The sequence below is a fragment of the Apodemus sylvaticus genome, chromosome 16 (assembly GCF_947179515.1).
Source record: "Apodemus sylvaticus chromosome 16, mApoSyl1.1, whole genome shotgun sequence".
NCBI lineage: Eukaryota > Metazoa > Chordata > Mammalia > Rodentia > Muridae > Apodemus > Apodemus sylvaticus.
The window spans coordinates 77,942,614-77,964,322 of NC_067487.1; the positions used below are offsets into that span (position 1 = coordinate 77,942,614).

Genomic DNA, 21,709 nt, shown 5'->3' on the forward strand with positions numbered 1-21,709 from the left:
AATAAATAAATAAATAGTAAATAAATAAATAAATAAATAAATAAATAAATAAATCTTATGGTGATGTCATAATAGGGCAGAGAGAACCAGGAAGATAAGGACGTGGGCCAGGTAACTTAAAAGGCATTCACGAGAACAGGAGACTCAGATTTTAAATAAAACTAATATTTAGAGGGACATATTAACTGCTTAACCTTAAAGTAAAAAATATCAAATTTTTTTAGCAGTCACGATCATATCAAATTTATAAGATATGCATGAAGATGTAAATTTTTACATTGCTTTACTAAACATAAATGATATGTAGGTGACTAAAAATACCCTGAAAGCTGAGTAGTGGGCCATACACATCTGTAGCCACAGCTAATCAGAAAGATCTTAACTGGGAATCATTCCAGTACCTGGCCTCTGGCTAACCTGGGCAACAGTAACACTGTCACAAGCAAACAAACATAGTTTGGGAAGGCAGAACTACTGATTAAAGAAGGGCTCCAACAGCTGCTTGAAGATACCAGAGCACTGGTTCTCAACCTGTGGGTCATGACCCTCGGGGGAGGGGGTGGGTATCTAACAACTCTTTCACAGGGGTCGTCTAAGACTATCAGAAAACACAGATATTTAACATTATGACTTATAGCAGTATGATTCATAGCATTACTGTTATGAAGTAGCAACAGAAATAATTTTATGGTTGAGGGTCACCACAACGTAAGAGTCACAGCATTAGGAAGGTTGAGAACCGCTGTTCTAGGAAGCTATGACCCAAGAGATTTCCCTTCTCTTTCTAAGGAAATCAAACTCCTTAGGTGTTAAAACAGAGCCTAGCAGTGGAAGGTGGGTCTTATGTGCTGAGCTAGCTTGTACAGTTTCTCTTGTCTCCCTTTAGACCCGCCTTCCTCAGACTAGCGTCAACCCCTGGAGAAGGGTGACAGACTCTGCCTTATCTATAACTTGTCAGGTATTGTACATGCAGAGTGGACACTGATTTTCCTGGCACTAACTGTGTATCATGATTATCATGTGTATCCAGATTATCCAATTAGAAGACCATGTGTGACACCCACCCTCTTAATAAATCTTGTGAACCTTGGTTTAGGTTAAAAATATCATTGGTATTTAGTCTCTTAGATAATAATAAGGCAAGGCTATAGGACATTTATTTATGTTTTGGGAACTTCCAAGGTAAAATTGAAAGTGAACTTAGAGTTTCTTTTTCTTTCTCTTCCAGACAATACAGGCTAACACTTCTATAGTTGAACGTAAAAATTAGCCCATTTTCCCCTCATATTCTGCCTAATAATATTTCTAAAATACAAAAATATGGCTGGTAATGTACCTCAACCTTCAAAACAAATTGAAATGCAAATTATATACTTATACTAAGATTAGTTTTCTTATTTGAGAGCAATCATTTGGTATATTTCTTTTCTGGAAACAATGGAATTTGAATTTTGTTGTTGTTTTTAAAGCAAAATGGCAACTTATTAAGCCATCTTTGTAAGTTGAAATTTTAATCACTTCATCAATTTTTAAAAATGCTTGGGGAGACACAAGGCCACCTGAGAATTTTTTAAGCACTCCATGTTCATGACTCTTCTAAGTCGGTTCTATATTGTAGTGTGCTATTTTTTTTCTTTTTCACTGCTATGTGAAAAACTGTTTTTCAAGAGAGTTTCTCTGTGGCTGGACAGCAGGCCTGGCTGTCCTGGAGCTCACTCTGTGTATAGACCAGGCTGGCCTCAAACTCAGAGACCTGCCTGTCTCTCTGCTACATGAATTTTATGAAGTATAAACTTTTGTGCTTATGCCCACACAAAACATTGTTTGCAAATGGATTATTATTATTATGGATTATTGTTAAATAATTGTGTCCTCACTTCATTGTGAGTACTCTGCATAAGGCATCATGATGAAGATCTCCCTAGGCCTGTCTACAGTCTGGAAAGCAGGTCCTGTTCTTTGTCTCTCTGTGTACCCACGGCAGTGCATTGCAGTCCACATATTTCCACCTATTTAGCTGATGTAAATTAAGCATTCCAGAAGTGGCAGTGCTTGACAACCAAATGCATAAAATAGTAAACAATTGACAATCAAAATATGGAAACAGCTGTTGGTTTCTTTTTATAAAAAATGATATGTAATTTACAATGAATGCCAATTAAAATTATTAACCAATATACATAAATTTTCTTTGTTTTATTGTCAAGTAGCTATGTGGATTATCATATTTTCTTAATTTTTCAAAATGATTTCTGAAACTCCCCCTTACCCAGATTAAATCTTAATCACGAATCAGTAAGTATGTGACCTTCTGCTCTGTGAAAGGTATGCATATTAACAAAGTAAAAGCAGAAGCCGTCTATTCATGTGATAGCACATGATCTAGCACAAGGCATTGCTGTGCTAATGGTTATTTCCATTAAATGTAATGATTACAACAAAACCTCAATGGAACTTGATCTTACAATCACCAATAACCACTTAGAATAACATGCTAAGAGCTTTAATGTACAGAGACGTGGCAAAATGTAATTTTAAAGGCAGTGACGTCTCATTTTGGTTGTTGGGAGGAAAGGGATAAGTCGTGGATGAGTAGCTGTCAACTGAAAGCTAGACGTGTCACTGTTACTAATGTGTTATAATGACTTGCTGGATATATCCCCTGCGTGAAGAGCGCAAGCCCATTTCATTCCTGCTCCAGTGCAGCTTGCATTCCTCTTGGTAATTATTTCAATATAAGTGATGATGAGGGGCTCATTGTTTTAAGCAGTGCTCTGTGATGGTATGAGATACCAATCCGCGTGTTCACTCTCTGCTATATATTAACTATTTAGTTCCCTTCCCCCCAAAAGTGTCAGAGAACGAAGAAAACCTTGCTCTATCGGCCAATAGGGCTCAGTCATTTTATCAAAATTCACTTCATATTAAATAAATACATTTTCTTTTTAAAGAACAGATCAAGGGTTTTTGTGTTTAAAGTTAGTTACTTTGAAATAGTCTCACATTTAGCATTGCTACTGTAGCTTTATATTTCGAAGATTGGGGCTTTTTTCAGTGAGCAGACATTTTCTGAGCATCTTCTGTGTGCTAACCTTTATGTATTGAGAAGAGACATCAGCTGAGCCGGGTCTGCCCCAGACAGCAGTGTCCAGAAGAGAAATGTGCAGAGACTAATCACAGTGCAAAGAGAGACATTTAATGTCCGTGCAGGCTGTGGCACAGTGCACGGAGGGGAGGTGCAGGACTCTGAGTGGCGTCACTGGATTCAGAGCCGTGACCAACAGTGCTCAGGTGCTCAAAGCAACAAACAGGAGGAAGAGTCAGGAAATGTATGGTGTGTTGGGAGTGACACTGCCCAAGAAGTGAGAGCAGAGTGAGGCCGTTAGAAAAACAGTTTCTGGGATGGTCTTCTTGCGTTCTACCTTAGACCATTTGCTACGTGCCCTGTGCCTTGACTTACCCATCAGTAGAGATGGCACAATGGGAGCATCTATTTTAAAAGACAGCTATGAGGTCAACTGAGCCACTGTTCTCATTTTGTTAAAAACACCCGTTATGAATTATTCAAATGCTTGTTTTTAGTAAAGGTATAGCACAGATGCTTTGGATGGCAGTGACAGAAAAGGATGCAGGGCAGGAAAGTAGGAGTGGTCAGACAGAGATAAGCAGCTTACAGTTAATCCTGAGAGTTTAGTGCACGTAAATGATGGCGTATAATTAGTTTGAGGCAGTGAGAAAGTCTGATCAGATGCAGGAAGACTAATGAGGAATGTGGCACGGAACAGGAAGTTGGAGACTCTGGAAAGAGCCTAGGAGCAGAGCTGTGGGTCTGAACCAGAACACTAGGATGGGAATGGAGAGAGGGCTTGTCTTAGGAAGCATCCTGTCAATCAAGTTAGCGGGAATAGGGGAGTCGCAGGATAATAGCTTAATGGCTCAAAGACTAGGTGGAAAATGTCTACATGTAACCAAGCTGAGCTGAGAAAGAGAATGCTTGTCTACCTGATTGGAATTGTTAAGGCACACAGTAAGTGTTACTTCTTCCCCTTGTGAAACTGTATCTTTTTTTTTTCTACTTGATTTTAAAAAAACAAAGAACAGAGGGTAAGAAGTATATAATCTGGTTGCAGTCTTGTTAAACATTTGGAAGATATCTTATGGTAATCTTGCTTTAGGTTTCTTCACTGAGAATGCAGACTTTCTGGCCGACCTTGGTTCCCTTGGTGCTGTGGGATTCTCTAACATCAGCTCAGATACATTCAGCCTCGACATATGGCTTGCATCATAAGGAAGGCAGAGGTGAGTAAGCTCACAAGCAGGACAAGGCTATGCTAAAGACTAAACGGCATCTGTAACAGGTGCTCCTTGGAACCAGGGTCAGAAATGGCTTCTTGCTCTGTCTAAAAGAAATTTAAGCTATTTTTATACAGTCATGTAGAAACTATGAAAGTTATACATGTGTGACTATGATATACCAGAAAATTTTATCTAGTAACAGGATACAGCTACAGATTTTCCTTTTGATTCTTTCTATTTCTGTATCTGTGTGTATGTAATGCATGCACATATGTTTATGAGTAGGCGTGGTCCTGGGGTCAGTGCCACAGTCAATGTTGGGGAAACAACCTTGAACATTTGCCTGAAATAGGGGCTTCACCTGTTGCTCATTGCTGGCATGAGTTTCTGCACATTGTCCTATGTCTGCCTCCCATTTCTCTACAGGAACAAGATATAATTACGGAAGCCTCAACACTCAGATTGTCAGGCATGCTTGGCAAGTAGTTTGTCCACTGAGCCATCCGCAGCCTGAGTCACCCTGTTTTTAAATATAAGGAGTCGTATGCCTATGGAATAGGTTCTGAGGTAGTAGGACGAACTTGCTTAACTCCTGAGATCTTTTTAATGATCCTACACTCTGTATGTGATAATTTTTATATTTAGAAGACTGAATATCTTCTTTATTCTTAGAGAATGATTACATTTAGTAAGCTGTCAGGCAATTAACAATAACAGCAAAACTGAACAATCAAACACCTTTTATTTTTAACATTGCATTCTAAAGTATTGTTGCTTTTAACAGTAACAAAAGACCATTTGTATCCAAATTTAGTAACCCGTTTTTTTTTAACCCACGTTTATGAAACAAAAAATTGAAAACATTTTTATTAACCTTTCCTTCCATTACTGGCTGCTCCTCTAATAGTAATCAACTGGTCTACTGAGATGCTAGACTAAGTCATGACGTGGAGACTGCTCTTCTTGGGCTATGCTGCGGTCCCACCTGTCCAGCAGGTGACTGGTTACTGCCCAACTAATCCCACCACTGATTATGACCAGTGTGTAGTTAGGACTTAAATCCAGGAAACTCCTCAGTGGACTTGTTCTGGTTCTTGAATTTTGAGCTTATTATTTGCAAAGTATTTTCTGAGGAGTGAAAATTGAATATGAAATATTCATTGTCCAGAAAAATGCTATTGAATTTATTTACTAGTTTGGATGAACCTAATTTTTTATAAACAATGTAAACTAGGGAGTTGCTTCTATTCATCCTTTCTTCTACTTTGTGTGTAGTTGTGGTCTTTTTTCTGCATCACTCACTGAAGCAGTAAAAAACTAATACCCAGAAGAGACACCACCTCCAGCAGATGTATGTGTAAAAATGTTTTTATATGCCAATTTTCCTTATCTTCTTTCTTATAATTAGCAGGCTATTATATTTGACCAGAGCAAAATGTTTTAATTAGGCTGTCCATGCATATTTCAATAAACTTGATTTTTTTGACACTTCAAACATAACCTTGTGTCATTTATGCCTGCCTCCTCCTATTTTAAATTTATAGCGTGTTCCAGCTGTAGAATTACCATGGTTACTTCTATGCATCATAGTAAACTAGAGTTGGCACTTAAAAGTCCTGTGCTACATTATGTATTTGCACTGAAAAAGAAATGGGCATATCAATAATTCCAATATTATAAATTTCTTTGCGAATATGAAGACACATGACACTGGTCAGTGTTGAAGATATTTGTAAAAGCTAAAGTATGGTTGAGGAGTTTTGTGGTAGCATAGTCTTTTGATATTCTCTGAAACCTCATGTTAAGGCCAAATGTGATTTTATTACTAGTATTGTTGAATGATTGCAATCTTGCTTCCTTATGTACTCTTCTTTAGAAATATTTAGAATATCAGTTTGTTGTGTGGACATAAAATTGATTCAATTAGGGACTGATTAACAAAGAACATGAGAACTATGGCCTCCATATATACTGTTGTCTACGAGTGGTAACAGGGATTGAGGCGATCTGATCAGGGCCTACCCTTCTCTGCAGACCAGCTGCAGCTATTTTATTTTTAGACTTCTTTAAAATATTCTTTTACTGCATAAGTAACACAAGTAAATTCTCTTCATTAACAAATTGGACATAACCGTTCTGGTTCATGCTGGCTTTGCCTCCATTGAAGTTTTATTAAGGAAGACTCTAGTTAGTAACTAGTTCTTTTGTAAGTTACTGTTTGGCCATTCTCCCTTCAGAAAGAACTGTAGAATTTCTTGGAAATAAACCAACGGACTGGTCCATAACCCATGCTGCAGCATGGAGGTCTGCGCTTACCTGCACTGGTGCCTGCACCGGATGTGAGGTCTCCACCCATCAGACCACCTATGGAGAAGAGAGGAAGATCAAAGGGAGAAAGGCTAGGGGCCCCAGAACAGAGCAGGAACTTCAGCACTCAGCCTTTGTCCTCGTCTGAGACACAAAGGTAAAACGTGCTACCTTAGTCACAGGGCTGACATTTGTTTTATTGTGACATGCTGTGTTCAAATGTTAAAAATGCATTCACTTACTGACATTTTGCAGAGTTTTTTTTTCTCCACCCCTCCCAGGAAAGATTACATTAGAAAAATGCTGTCTTATAATAGTCTCTGCATTTTTATTATTTCCAAGTCTAAAGTGGTACTTCACAGAAAATAAAAAAAATCTTACTTCATTTCTACGACATGCCTTGATATCCACATATCTGTCTATTTTTCTGAATATATTTTGTAACATTTTTATGAAATATTAACTGACTAGAATTTTTATTTTCTCATAATTGACTACTATATCTAGCTGAATTTCACTTAATGACACAATGAGCAAGTTTTCATTGCCACAGGTTTACAATATATGAATTAATTGCTAATTTAAGAACAACACAAAAACTTGCACTGGCAAGATGGCTCAGCAGGTCATGGTGGTTACCGTCAGGCCTGATGGCCAGGGTCCATCCTGGCCCTACCTGGGGGAAGAGAACTGACTTCTTCTCATTGTCTTCTGATTACCACACAAGGACTCGCATGTCACAGTGACAGACAAACAAATGGATAAACACAACAATGACTATGTTTCTTTGTAAGAATTGTGAACTTTCAGCAAGATTGAAGACAATTATTTAAAAAAAATTATAGAGAACAAGATCCAGGAAAAGGAGTTGAGAATACCATCGAACTGCGATTTTCTAGTTGTTGGTAAGCAATGCTTCATTGCCAATTGTTTCTAGCTATTGAAATCAGAAAAGATGTTTATGATATTTTAAGGAAATGTTACTTATTTCCCAGCAAATATAGTTTGAAGACAAAATATCAAATAAAAAAATGAGTGAACACAAGTTAGCAAATAGGATATTCAAAATTTAAAATATGAACCGAAAGGAATCTATATAACTATTAAAATGCATATAAAAATTCAATCATATTATAGAGGAGAGAATGGCACAGCAAAGTCCTTTGTACATATTTCCCTGGTTCAAGATTTATAAAATCTTCTAGAGGAAAACGTCCTTCTGTCAATAAGCCATCGCTTAGTACAGTTAAATGTGCCTGAGCTATTGAAGCTACCCCATGGAGTACTTTCTTAAAACCAGAATGTAAATACACAATAGACTGCTGAATGAGATTTAGAAATACCATTATTTTTGATGCTGCATCTGGAACTATGAAGGAACGGCTTAGTTATATTCAGTACACACTGAATTAGCTCCCACTGTGAGGTTGGCAAATCAAATGGGCATTCTTCCTTTCAAGATTCAAGCCCAGTGGAGAAAAGACATGTATTCAATACAGTACATCATAACATATTTAGCTGGATTCACATACTAAGAATGTCTGGGTTTTTTTTTTTTTGAGCAATAATTTCTTGTCTCTAGGTCATTGTAAATTGAACAGCAACAAGGATATTTTATAACCTGAGACAAATCTGTGGCAAGTGGGTGAGTGCAATGTCCCATCAGCTGCACTTGTCATTTAGCTGTGTTTTATTTCATACAACATATAAATCATGCTAGTGTACCGGTAGAAAAAGTCTTTTCTACCATATATCCTTTCTGGGATAAGTTGTCTCAAACAAACAAACAAACAAAAAACAAACAAACAAACCCAAACAATTATAGATAGGGACAAACACTGCTAGAGAACACAGAGGTCACTCTCACAGTGACAGTTTAGTAGGAAGGAAAAAAGATTCTTTATGAAAAGGAGACTACAACAAATATGTGTGGACCAGATATTTGACACACCATTGGAGAAAGTATGTGTTTAAATATCAACTTGAGGAGAAAATTGACAGCCAGAAAAAACAGAGTGTGGGTTATGAAATACACTGAAAGATAATATGAAGAACTCAGGCACTGTCACAAAGAATATTTAGTAAAGGGTGGATGTTGAGCAAGAAAAGACAAACAGGAACTAAGCAGGATCTTCCTAAGTAAGGAAGCTTTCACTAGATGTGGTTCCTCCCAACACCGTGTGAACATTATGTCCTTAAGGACCTACCTGTGTTACCTGCACTCGGAGGTCTATGTGTTACACCAGGAGACATACTATTCCTCTGCAGAGAAGGGTGGGCCAGTGGCAGAAGATTGGGGTTTCCCAGTGAGCTGACAGGGTTGCTGTACACCAAGCTGTTGTGGCTGGACACTGGGATGGTGACTGGCATCTCAAAGTTGGGAGGTGGGACAGCCTGTGGGGAAGAAACACAGGGAGGTCCCTGGAAGTGAGACAGAAGGCTTCAAGTACAGAAAGCATTGGCTTCGCCAAGGAAAATTCCAAATTCCGAGTCGTGCAGTGTGTAGATTACTCCCAGAAGGAGGCCACAAGATGTGTGATCATAAACTGATTTCTTCCCTGTCTTAGAACGCTTTCTCTGCCACCGATAGGAAACACTTCACTTTTCTGTGAAACAAAGCTCTTTTTCATTAGACTCCATTGTCTTTGAATTCCATTCTATGAAGTAATAATTATTCATTTGTGATATCTGAATCAGTTGCCAGAAATGACGGTAAGATCAAAGGTATGTGACTGTGATGACTTCACAGAGAAAAGGGGAATTAAAATGCAGAGCTGATCCTTTGGTTTAATTGCTTATTGAAGCATATTTATGCAGAAGTTTAATGATATAAAATCATCTTCAGGCCTGTGAATAGCACATATAGTTTAATTATTATTTTTAAAAATCTGTCTTTTAATCGCAAGTCAGGAGACAATAGGCGTTTTAAGGTACAGGTTTCAGCGGAGTTTGTATCATTTAGTAAGTCACATTTTAAAGTGATATCTCAGAAAATACGCACTGCTTCACATTTTGCTATATAGGTACTGCCCCTGCCGCATGGCAAGATCTATATTTCAAATGAGAGAGTTGGCAAATATTTAGTGAGCTGAAGCTGGGTGGATGTCTAATTAGAGGGAGCCAGGTTCCAATTATTGATTTTTTGCTATTATTTTGGCAACTTAAGCAAAACTATGTTTCTGTTTCTGCTTTCAGTAACTCGTCATAGTTGTAAACACTCTTGTCTTTCTCCTTTTGTCAGCATCACAAGTGAAAATACTGTTCAAAGAAGCCAGGGGACTCCTGGCTTCACGGCATACAGGCTCAGTGAGGAAAAGTTGTGCATGTGTGTGCATACACACAAAGACCTGTATAAGCCCTCCGAGGCGTCCAGGAAAAAGTTGTACAAGTTTAAATGCATGTTCATTTGTGGCTCACATGTGGTTTGTTCTTACTGTTTTCATTATTAATTACTAGTTGTTTTCTGTGACTGGTTGCCTGGCTGCCTGCATCATACATGTATCTGCAGTAATTGTGTGTTTACCCTGTTGTAGACTGTAATATATTCTCTGTCTATGCTCTCATAGTCTTCACTTCCATTTCTATTTTCTTCCGTGTTGTGGAAATTCTAATACTGGTAAAAGCAAATGTTTTGCAACTTTCTTTCAAATGACTTTATTGTTTTTAAGGGAAATACAAATGTTCACGTGATATGATAATATGTCTGTCTTTTAGGTCATTTGTGGATTGCATACAAGATAACAGAAAATGATATTTGGATAAACCCTATAACCATGGAATATAAATGCATGGTAATATATCAAAGTGTGAATATATACCCATATATCCAAAGCCCTGATAAACAAGAAGAAATATTAATGTGTGCTCCAAGCATCTGTAGAGTGATAAATATATCCTTTCACTCACTGACATGCCACGTGAGAGTCAAAGTCACCTATGAAAAACTGTACAGTGACAGTGCACAGCAGCCTCCGCCATCAGCAGCCTCCGCCATCAGCAGCCTCCGCCATCAGCAGCCTCCGCCATCAGCAGCCTCCCCCATCAGCAGCCTCCGCCATCAGCAACCTCCGCCATCAGCAGCCTCCGCCATCAGCAGCCTCCGCCATCAGTTAAATCTCTTCCTTTCTGCCCTGAGCTCCAGATATCTCAACCAGGCCTTCCAGCCACTGGTACAGGCATAGCAGCAACCCAGGTGGAGCCGAGAGGCCGCGGCCCCGTTTGCAGCAGCATCCTTCTTTCTGGATTCCTGCAGGCGCTGCGTTCGCCTACTGAACGACACCCTTTGAGTGGCTTTCTCTTGCTGAAACAGGGCTTTCCCTACTCTAGTGATTTCTTCTTCTCGTGTCCTTAGGTGTGCAGGTAATAGCAACTTCTTGGCTCCCAGGCCCAACATATTTTAACTACCCCCTCAAGTTTCATTTATCTACATGTGTAGTCCTTTTAATGAGCTCTCTTTATCTATATTTTGATTGGCACCTGTTTCTGGCTATGACCTTGGGCCATAACATTAGCTCTGCAGATTTTGGATGGGGACATCTTGGAATTCTGGGTGGGCATGTGAACAGCCTACCCGGCAACATCATGGTCATTCCTGCAGTTGCTTCCTGATCGTTCACCCCACTCTGGGCTTTGGCTTCCTGCTTCTTACTTTCAACAGACAGACACCGGTCAGGATCTTGATCTTTTAAAATCACACGTTATTAGATGACAGCAAACCCTCTCTCAAGTCCCCACAAGTGTACCCATTTTACCTAGAGGGAAAAACCCCACTACCTCCGATGGCTTAGAGCGCCTTTACCAACCTCCACTCCTCGCACCTGCCAGCCAGTCCTTGCCCGCCTTTCTTCCTCTTGACCAAATAGCATGACTAATCCCAGCACTACATCCAAACCTCTGCTCAAAGTCTGGCCGTCTGGAGGATGTCCTACTTGACTATGCTATTTTACCTGACATCTTGCTTGTTCCTTACGCCCACCTTTTTAGATCTCTTTCTCTTTTATTAAAATCAAAAACAGTTTTGGTGTTAGTTGGTAATAGTACTTCCTCAAAGTACTCAATGTCTGTTGTTACGAACAATTCAAAATGATTCTCCTTATTATATCTTTATTATTTTTATATTTTATCATACTATGAATATTTTTCTTTAAAGGAGAATTTTTAAAGTATACTGCATTAATATAAAGGTTTAAGATTATCATTTCCTATATATTTTCTATTGAACAGGCACTAGGGGTGTAATTTACTTATTTGATATAATTTAATACTGTCAGTATCCCTTCATTGTACATAATTTTTCCCTTTTCAAAACAGTAAGATTGAAAAATGGTGAAACATCAAACTAGTGATGGTATCTGGTTTTTCTCCTAGTTCACTGTGCAGTACAATTATTTTGCAGCAAATGAAATCTTGTAGTTGGTGATCATATAATTTACACATATTAGGTATTGGTAAACGACTATCTGTGGACCACATGACTAATGGTTAACTACTACATCTCAGGCCGTAGGGAAAGTCAACTTTAAAAAAGTCATTTCTTCCATTTTTATCTAAAAGCCCATACTTTAAAACTACCTTTTGGTTGTAAACGTTTTAATCTGCCCTCCTCATTTTTCCTCAGGCATTTCCTATTCTCACTGGGCCCCTAAGACTAGCTACAGAGTCCAGTGTCTCCATACTGAACAGAATGTTGACCTGGCCTCACTGGAGGGCCAAGCCCATGTTTCCTCCACTAAGAGGTTAGAGGCACTTTCACAATATAGAAGATGTTAATAATTTAAATGAACAACCAGTTCAGTGCAAGTCAGTAGATTCCTTTTTCCTCCTGAGCCTGAAGAGTTAATGAGTTTCTAGAACGTTGGACCATAACAACTTGAGGAGGATTGCTATAAAATTCATTTGTGGTTGGCTGAATGGGAGCCAGATATATTCTGATAGAAGAGTGGTAATCTAGCAATTCAAGATTAGCCTGTCCCAGAGAAATCTCAGCCACAGCCCCAGTAATGGAATACCTTGTTACTTAATCAGGAAGTCATTTAATGTCCCCTGACCCTGATCTCCTTATCCATGGAAAATGATGGTTGCATAGATAAAGGCACTAAATGTCCTTATGTACTTAGGAAGCAATATAGAAGATAAAGTAACATATATTTAGAAGAAATTTGCATTTTCTTTTCCTTCTTGACTTTTTAAAATTAGGAAGCTTTAAAAGATTTATATTAAAAACATTTTTTTGGGCTCAAAACCAGAAGCCACCCCTAAAGTTAATTATAGTATGCCAGTCTCTAAATGTTTAGAACACTCAATTCTGGAAAGTAGAATTTGGAGTGATCACATAAAGTGCTGTAAGTAGGCCTGGCTATCAGGAAGACAAGGGAGATGAGCTCTTTTTTTCCGGAGTGAAAGACATGGTGATAGCAGGACATAATCCCAAGCTCATCTCTGGGAGAGGATCCAGGTTTCTCCTTGTCCCTCGTGATACAGGAATGATGGCTGAGATGCGCATAGCTGCTGCCTCTGACCAGGGATCCTGGCTCTTGAGGCATGATGACCAGGTCAAGAGGACATGTAAACCCTTTTTTTCCCCAAACGTCCCACGAAGAAAAGTCCAATAAAAATAAAATAGTATATTTTTGATAAAAATATTAATTTTACTTCTTTTGTTTACATGAACTGAACGGCTTTGCCTCTAACTGAACTACTATTACTAAGCAGCAAAGTTCCTAGTAGAGGATAAACTATCACACAGGTGTAATGACAAGTGACTACAGCTGCCGTCATCTCAGTCTGCTCTTGGCTTGAGTGGCTATAGCACACATGACATCTGTCTGTCCCTCTCCGTCCTCAGTGTCCAGACTTTCAGCCCTGTCTGAGCACCTGCTCTCCTGTTCGTTCCCTGTATTCAGTACCTTCACAACTATGTACAAGTGACAGCGTGGCCATCCCAACCTAGCTGGAACTGCCCCCCCTCACCTTAGGCTCCTGGGTACTCGTGCAGACTGACAGTCTCCACCCACCTCCTCTTTCCTCAGCTTGACTATCCGGTCCTCCACCAGACCTATACAGTCATTCTTTTCCTTTTCTCCAATCATTCTTCCTTTGCATAGAAACCGAGTCATGTCCAGATTCATTCTACTGCTAATTCTAAGCACATCCATGCCACTGTCTTCACAGTCTGCCCTTCTGAAGAAGCTACAGACATTTCTGTCCATTTGCTCCTCATTTCCTCTCACGCAGTTTTGCCTCTGCTTCTCCTCCACTCAGGCCTCTTGCTCCTCCCTGGCTCCTCCAATGGCCTGTCTCTGCTGGCCACGATACCCAGCATGAACTGTAGCAGAGCCAGCAGGAGGAAATGCTGGTCGACAAGATTCCAAATCACCCGTGAATTATTTCATGTAAGTGAGGAATGTGGGCATGAATTGTATCACTCCAACAGGTGACTTCAGTATCTAAATTTCGGTTTTAAAAGGGAAATGCTTCACACTGGTTCTTTGAAAGAGAGCAACAGTCTTGTCATGTTTAGAAAGAGTTGGAGACAGTCTCTGCACACAAAGGGCAGAGCGTCCTTGCGCTGCTGCAAATGTTTTAGCAGCTGTGGAAATGTTCAACAAAATGAACTTCCAGCAAGCGAGAGCAATGTGCAAAAACTGGACATTTTTTTTTTCACTGTGGACACTGAGACACTCTGGAAGACTTGACGACTCCACGGCACTGCGAGAGGTCACGTGATGAGGCTCCTCCTCCATGCTCTTGCCCATGGACTCTCAAATGCGTTTCACCTCCAGCCACATATCCTTGTACCTTTTAACAAACCATGTATCTTGATTTTGGACCTTTTTACATGACAGAGTGAAATATCTCAGGGAATCTAGCTCTTCTTCCCCTTCAAACACAGGGGACAGATGCATGGATCCACGACCCATGAGTCCTGACACTTTGGGGTTCAACTTTTCTCCATATTTAGGCTCGCCTGTGCTGCCAGTTTTCAGCAATACGGCAGGTGTTTGCTTCTTTTCGATATGTGAAGCGGATTCCTCTGGTCCACAGGCACTGAAGGCCTTACAGTTCTACCTTTAAACCTTTGCACACACAGCTTTCGAACAGTCTTTTTTTTTTTTTATGTATAGCAAGAAAACTCAGGGTATACAAACTAGAAGTTGAACCAAAGAAGGAGTTTGTTTCTCTTTTCAGAGTAAAATAACGTCTGATGGATATTTTATCATTTAGGAATTTTTATATACAGTTAGTGCGCATAAACAGAGTTCTTTGAGGAACAAAACACTGTGAACATGCTGTGTGAAGCACTGCAGGGTAATGACCTTTAAGACTAGGAGGGGCACATGGGAGTGTTTTGAGGAAGGAAAAGGAAGGGAGAAATGATGTAATTGTATTATAATCTCAGAAAAGTATTTAAAGCATGAAACTTTGAAGAAAGTTTTCTCACTGACAGAGTTTTCATTTAGCGAAAGAAAAAATGAAGCATTCCTAAGGACAGAGCTAATTAGCACAATATTTTGCAAATATATTTTAAAGGGTTAATTTCAACCAGCGAAGGCTGAGTGTGTGCTGACTGTGGCACCTGCTACTTTACTTTGTGAGAGCAGTGTGGGTACTGTTTCCAGCTTTTGACTTTAAACATCGACACGTATAATCGGCAAAGCCCGGTTTCACGGCAGATCTGCTCGGAGTACTCAGGATTTGCTAACTTACCAGAAACGAACTTTTTCTGAAAAGGAATTAATTATGTACTGAGAAGGCTTGTGTACATATTATGATTCAGGTATTAACATTATTCCTAGCATGTGAGCCTTGAATGTAGTCTTTTATGATATAGAATTAAGAATGATTGTTAACTGAATGTAATACTAAGTTGGACATCTTTTCTTTATACATCTGGACCAAAAAAAAAAAATAATGCATGCACAGTTATTCTTCTTAACTGTCTGGCAAGGCGTATGATTGATTGTTAGGAGATTTCTTAATCGGTTAAGACAAACTTGAGCCGCATGTTAAGGCATGGGAACTGTTGGTGTAGGCAAAGCACATGATGCTCTGATAAGAGCTTTAAAATCACACAAACGTTGAAGTCTTACCGTTAGGTTTCATGCAGTCTGTTCCCTGCAGCGCATTAGCTTTAGCCCTTCAGTGCTGTAGTCGAATTTCATGTGTGTGGGGGAGGGGCTGCAGTGCCATTCAGAAACTAACCTTTACTTAGGTGATGTCTGCCACTGTACACGACGGAACAAAGGTTCCACTTGTGTATTTGGACTCTGCATACAAAACTTATGCAGAAAGAGATTCTCGTGTTGTTTCAGTGTACTCTGATGACCTGCCTGAGAACTTCATTTTGCAAAGGTTGTGTAAATTCAGGGCATAGCACACAGATCTTTCTCTTCCTCCAGTGAACTCTTCTACCTCTGAATGAACTTCTCCATGGCAACTCTTTGAGTTGATGCCATTTCAGTATCCCACAGGGGTTGCTTTCTAAATGCACTGCCTGTGGGATGAGATGGCTACTTCATCTGTCTGACTTTGCAATGCTTCTTAAAGCAAGCCACCATCGAGAGGGTTAAGGGGTGTTACTGCAGCAGTTATTGCAGACCAGCCATCTACCTTCGGTACTTACAGGAATTTTATGACTCTTGATCATATTATCAAATTCTTCATTAATTTTTTTGTATTTTTCTTCGGTGCGTGGGGTAAGTACAAAAGAGGAGTCAGGGTCGGGGCTTTCAGAGCCTTTGTTTTCTTTCTTGTTCAATGCCTGCCAGGTTCAGAGAGATATCAAGAGTAAAAAACAGTGAAGGGTGTTTCCAGTACTTACACACAATCTTTGCCTGCTGATCATTAGATCAATATCTTCGTTAATTTTCCTGTACTTGTCCTCAGACTCAGGGCTGTGACCTACTGAATCGTCTGCATCAGGATCTGGGCTGTCACAGCCATTAAGGCCCTTCTTTCTCAATGTCTGAAATACATAATGTGCAAAGTTCAAACCTAGACAAAGGCTGTAAGAGACATTTAGTGATGTTACAGAAATTAAAGCTGTCCAGCATTTCAGGCTACTGTATACGCTAGACGACATTTGAGGAAAGAAATCACAAAAAGAGAACGAGCCATTTCAACATAGTTTTCATGACTAGTTTAACAGAAGGAACAAGCAGCTATTTCGTTTGCAGCCAACTTCAGTCAAGGAACAAAGAAGGGTAAAATATCTTGATACAGAACTCAGATAGAAATATATAAGGAAAATTAATTACAAGATGCAAAGTGTAATGCGATACAGAACTCTTTTCCCACAGAAACGCAAGCAGTCAGGATGTTGCAAAATCATTTCAGAATCTATGACAAAAAAGCAGAAATGTCACAAATGTTATCTCTGGATTTAACATAGTGGTTGGAGTTACTCTCCCGTCTTACCCCTGGTGCTTGATGGCACAAGGCACAGGGCATTAAAAAGCCAGCTCATCACCAAGCACTGGCGAGGAAGAAGAAGCTCATTTGGGATAATTATTTTTGCTTGTTAGAATTCTGGGGATCTGTAAGATTCTGTATTGAAATTTCCAATATTGAGAAATTATCTTGCTAAACAAGGGCGGGAAGCAGCTCTGGGGCGGCTGAGCTTAGGGCTTCATTATCCTGAGCTGGGTACGGACGACAGCACTGCATATAGACAACCAAGTCAGGAGTTATCAAACGGCACAAACTCCTCCTGGTTTCAGGCGAGTACGAATCAGCCTGAGACTCTCCTGACACATGAAAGTGAAGTCAGTGGCTTCTCGCCAGCCTCCTGTCTCCTGGTGTAGGTCTGCTCTAGTTTCAGCTGTCACTAAGGAATAAATACCAATAAAACAGTGTAACAGTTTGGAAAAGTATGAATCAGGAGTCCCAAATTTTATTCATTTTAAAAAGCATGTTTTTCAGCTAAACTATGTACAATCCAATGGACAGAAATAATGTGGTTTTGGAGATCATAAAATCTCTGGTTAATTATACAACTTGACATGCTAATAATTAAGAGATTCACACACCATTTCTTATTTTTCTTGGTACTACCAGGTTTGCTTACAAAGAGTTGTAGAGCTATCTGCCTCTTACTAACAGAAAGTCTTCAGATCCATGTTGGAGAGAGAACTCAGATACAAATAAAGCAAAAGCTGAGACACCCAGCCCAGGGTCTGAAAGCTGAGATAACACTGCGTCCTTGAGTTTTGCATTTGAGGACACCAAAATGATGTCATTTTCAAGTGAATGTCCACCTTATAAATTCAAATCAATTGATTTTTATTAGTGTGTAACAAATATAATGCTTCTTAAAATTACTTTCTGAGGCATTGAAGGCTTGTACTTAAGACCAAACTGGGAACTATCATTTCTCAACATCTAGGATGCAGTGCAGCCTGTAAATATTTATTAATGTTATAGTGGTATAATATAACAAACATATGGTTACAGCTTATTATGTGGTAAGATGTTTGAATATTAAAATGAATATTTTGACACAAGATGATGAAATATACATTTATAATCTTGAGAAATTTTTAATTGGTGGAGCCACCTGTCCCCCTCTCATGAAACTGCAACCATGTATTTTGGTCTAGAGCAAGTACTTATTGAGATTTCCTACAATAACACAAGAATGCACATCACAAAACACTTGGATGCTGATTCTAGTTCCTAGCTTCTTACGTTTTCAACTCTTTTGTTAGAATTATCTCAGCCACAAGAACACCCTACTTGGAGTATTATGGTGTGCTTTTGCTTTGGCCTCTATATATTCTTGACCTCTAATGGAAATGAGTATTTTGCATTACAATCAACAATCTATATCTAATTTATAGCTAATCTATAGAATTAAGAATTCACTCACAGGGCTGGTGAAATGTCTCACTGCCACACAAGCATGGGGATGCTTTAGTTCTTCTATTCCAGACTAACGCAAAAAGCTGGGCTCAGTGTGTGTGCCTACAACTTCCAGCCTTGGGGCAGAGGGTGGTGGAGACTGGTAGATCCCTGGAGTTAATTGGCTAGCTAGTCTAGCTGAACAAGTTAGCTTCAACTTCAGGGGTAGACACTACCTCAAGAATCAAAGGAAGGGAGTATACTAGAAAGGATATATGATATCAACCTGTGGCCTCTACATGCTCTCTCTTACACACACACACACACACACACACACACACACACACACGCACACACACACACACATATGCCATATAGACACACATATAGTACCTCACATACACAAAAATAATAAAGAATTCATGTTCATAGAGAAAAGAAGGTAAGATCAAGAAAATATTTAGTAGTCTTCAAAAGTAACTTACTTGTATTTACATAAGGCACATTAAGACAGTCTTACAAAAAATCTTTAACTTAAAAACCTCTTATGATGTTAAATTAGAGTCTTAATAGACAGTAGATTTTTTTCAATGTGTATTTTACCCAACAAATCTTATTGTAAAAAGTATCGTTGTTTTGCTATGCAGATTTCTGACAACAGAACGCAAGGGTTAGAAGAGGCCTATCAACTGTCATTACAATCCATCTGGCACATGCATGTGTGCTAAATATTCTCACAAAGCTTTTGGGTAGATAGATACTGTGGCTTATAAAAATTCAAACACTGCTTATATTTCTCTGAAATACCTCTACAAATGTTAACTCATTCTCTCTCACAAGTATTTCACTACAAGTTTAGGAAACCTTATGACAAATCTCAAACCAGTACTGCCAAGCATTATAGCTGAGCTTTGGTCACTGCTTGGGAAAAAGCCGTGGCTATTGTTTGTCTGCTGAAATCTTTTGATTTTAAGAAACAAGAAACACAGACTTCAACTCTTGCATTCACGTTCACTGGCAGCAGTCCATTTAATAATAGTATAAATTAAATTGAAATGTTAAGGAATTAAGTTTTGGAGAAAATTCTAAGGATAGAAATATAAATAAAATATATTTATATATTTTTTTGAGATAGGATCTCATGTAGTCAAGGCTGACATTGAACTGATCTATAGCAGTAATGATCTTGAATTTCTTATCCTTACGCCTCTACCTCCCAAACGCTAGGCTTTCAGGCATGCATTATTGCTTTTGGTTGATACTATGCTATGGATCAAATAAGGACTTTGAGCATGTGGGGCAGGGGCTCTACCAACGAAGCCGTGCTTGCATCCCTTGACATCAGATTTGAGTCAAGAGTAGAGAACTCTGCTGGATAGCAATCACTGAGTTCACAGAGTATGAAACCAAAAGAGTCAGTAGTCACTCTGTGTCTGAAGCAGGATGGGAATTACTGAATGCAGACAGAGCTGCTGGCATGGTGCAGTAATGAGCAGGGAAAGCAGTGGCTAGTTCTCTCCCAAGACGGTCTTCTTGTGTTGGGTGACATTATTGTAACAAACATGACTGGTATGGAAGTAATGATTTAAGCTAAATTGCGTTATTTAAAAAAAATAGCTTTTTTTTGAGACCCAGAAACACAAAATCTGAGAGTGAATTAATACCGAGTTCTAAATTCCCATAATCACATAACCAGAACACTGGAAAAATTGTTCAAAAATATTATCCTCAGCTGAGTGCTTGCATAACATATTTCTGCCAAGAACAAATGATTATGGTGGAATTATAAAGCTCGGAAAATGAAAGTGGTGGCACCGACTCGAATGCCACAGTGTGAATGCAGAAGCAGAGGAACAGTTTTATCTTTATTATATTAAAATCTACAGCTGTTTAATGATGACAAAGGAACTACTGTTAGCTCCAGCCAAGTCTGTCTATTCACAGTAATGAATAGTCAATATGAACTAAATGGATTCTAAGCATATTCCTTTAGGACTTTTCTAGCAAAATCATACTCTCTGCTGTTGGCCTTGAAAATGTCTTTGATATTTTTATCTCTGGTATCTCTGTTTAGGTTATGTAGGTACCCAGACAGCCATCTATACACGGGTCATATGTATGGTGTCCCTCAGATGAGGACATTTTGAGGCAATCTTTTCCTGTGTGTGAAGAGACTGTAAGGAAGGTATCTACTAAAACTGCCAACTTCTCTCACAACATATCTAAAGAGACCTTACCCCCAGAGAACTCTGCAAATCTTGAGTGAGACTGTATACTGAGGCCAACTTGCCACAGAGGAGTGACACTTTTGGGCTAGATCAATTGACTAGAGAGGCCTCTGAGGGCATATTCACATAGTAACTATTGTCACACTGTGAGCATAGCACAGGCGCTCTTAGAGAAGCAATTAGATTGACAGAAGGTGTTATATGCCACACAATAGATGTGGGAAGTCCAGGCAGGTAATCCAAGCGTCATTTAGAATCTCTTCTCCCAGACATGTGGACATATGGACCTGCATTACTGCATTTGTTCACCAGAAAAGCCTGAAATATGTATAAACTGATGATGGTAGATGACAGGTGCTTCAAAAATTCTAACGAAATCGATGTAGGGTAACAGATTCTTTTTCATTACCGAAAGGAATATAAATGAAAAAGAATGCCACATGGAGTATTATGTCTTGTCTTATGCATTGTTATCAACTAGGTAATCTCTTTCCTATGTAATGATTTAAACCGACTTTTCCTTTTTTGCTATGTATTTTTTAAGTCTTAGTTTCCTTTAAAAAAATCTCTTCTCAGTACAAAAGAGGCAACTAAATTATTAGTCCTTTTTGATTCTATGAGACCATATATCTCATCTTAAGGCTATTTAATTTAAATTCAACATTTTTCCCCAAAGAATTAGTATCTCATATTAAAAGCTTCAAACCAGCCAATTTCTCCCTGCGTATGTAGTTTCATTCCTGAATAACGTATGTTTTCATTGTCTTCTTACTTTTATCTGTGACTAACTACACAGCTGAAATTTAAAACCCCTTTTGTTAAAACCCCCAAATTACTCCCATTAACCTTTGTTAAAATCCAAATAATCATGCTTTCTTGCATAACAGTACTCCCTGACTTTGGAGGGTTCATGTGTCAAGAACACATGCAGGAATTATTACTGTTGTCTGCATGGATGTTGCATTCACACAAAAAGCAAGAAAGAAAATTCATCCACTTAGGAACGACAGCTTTTTTTCTTCTGGCTTAAATCCTCTGCT

The 21,709-nt window shown here is 39.0% G+C and overlaps 1 protein-coding gene across 8 annotated transcripts in view; it reads right to left on the bottom strand.

Moving 5' to 3' along the window:
* Mef2c (myocyte enhancer factor 2C) overlaps positions 1-21,709 on the bottom strand; it is a 144,315-nt gene that overhangs the window by 24,671 nt on the left and 97,935 nt on the right. For 5 of the 8 annotated variants that reach the window (XM_052160024.1, XM_052160023.1, XM_052160028.1 and 2 more), the window contains exons 4-6: positions 16,424-16,567; positions 8,811-8,997; positions 6,613-6,660 (exon numbers count right to left, since the gene is read on the bottom strand). In XM_052160024.1, coding sequence (XP_052015984.1) covers positions 6,613-6,660; positions 8,811-8,997; positions 16,424-16,567 — 379 coding nt within the window. Of the gene's footprint in view, positions 1-6,612; positions 6,661-8,810; positions 8,998-16,225; positions 16,364-16,423; positions 16,568-21,709 lie in introns of all 8 variants that reach the window. The other 3 variants (XM_052160027.1, XM_052160029.1, XM_052160030.1) reach the window with 2 other exon arrangements.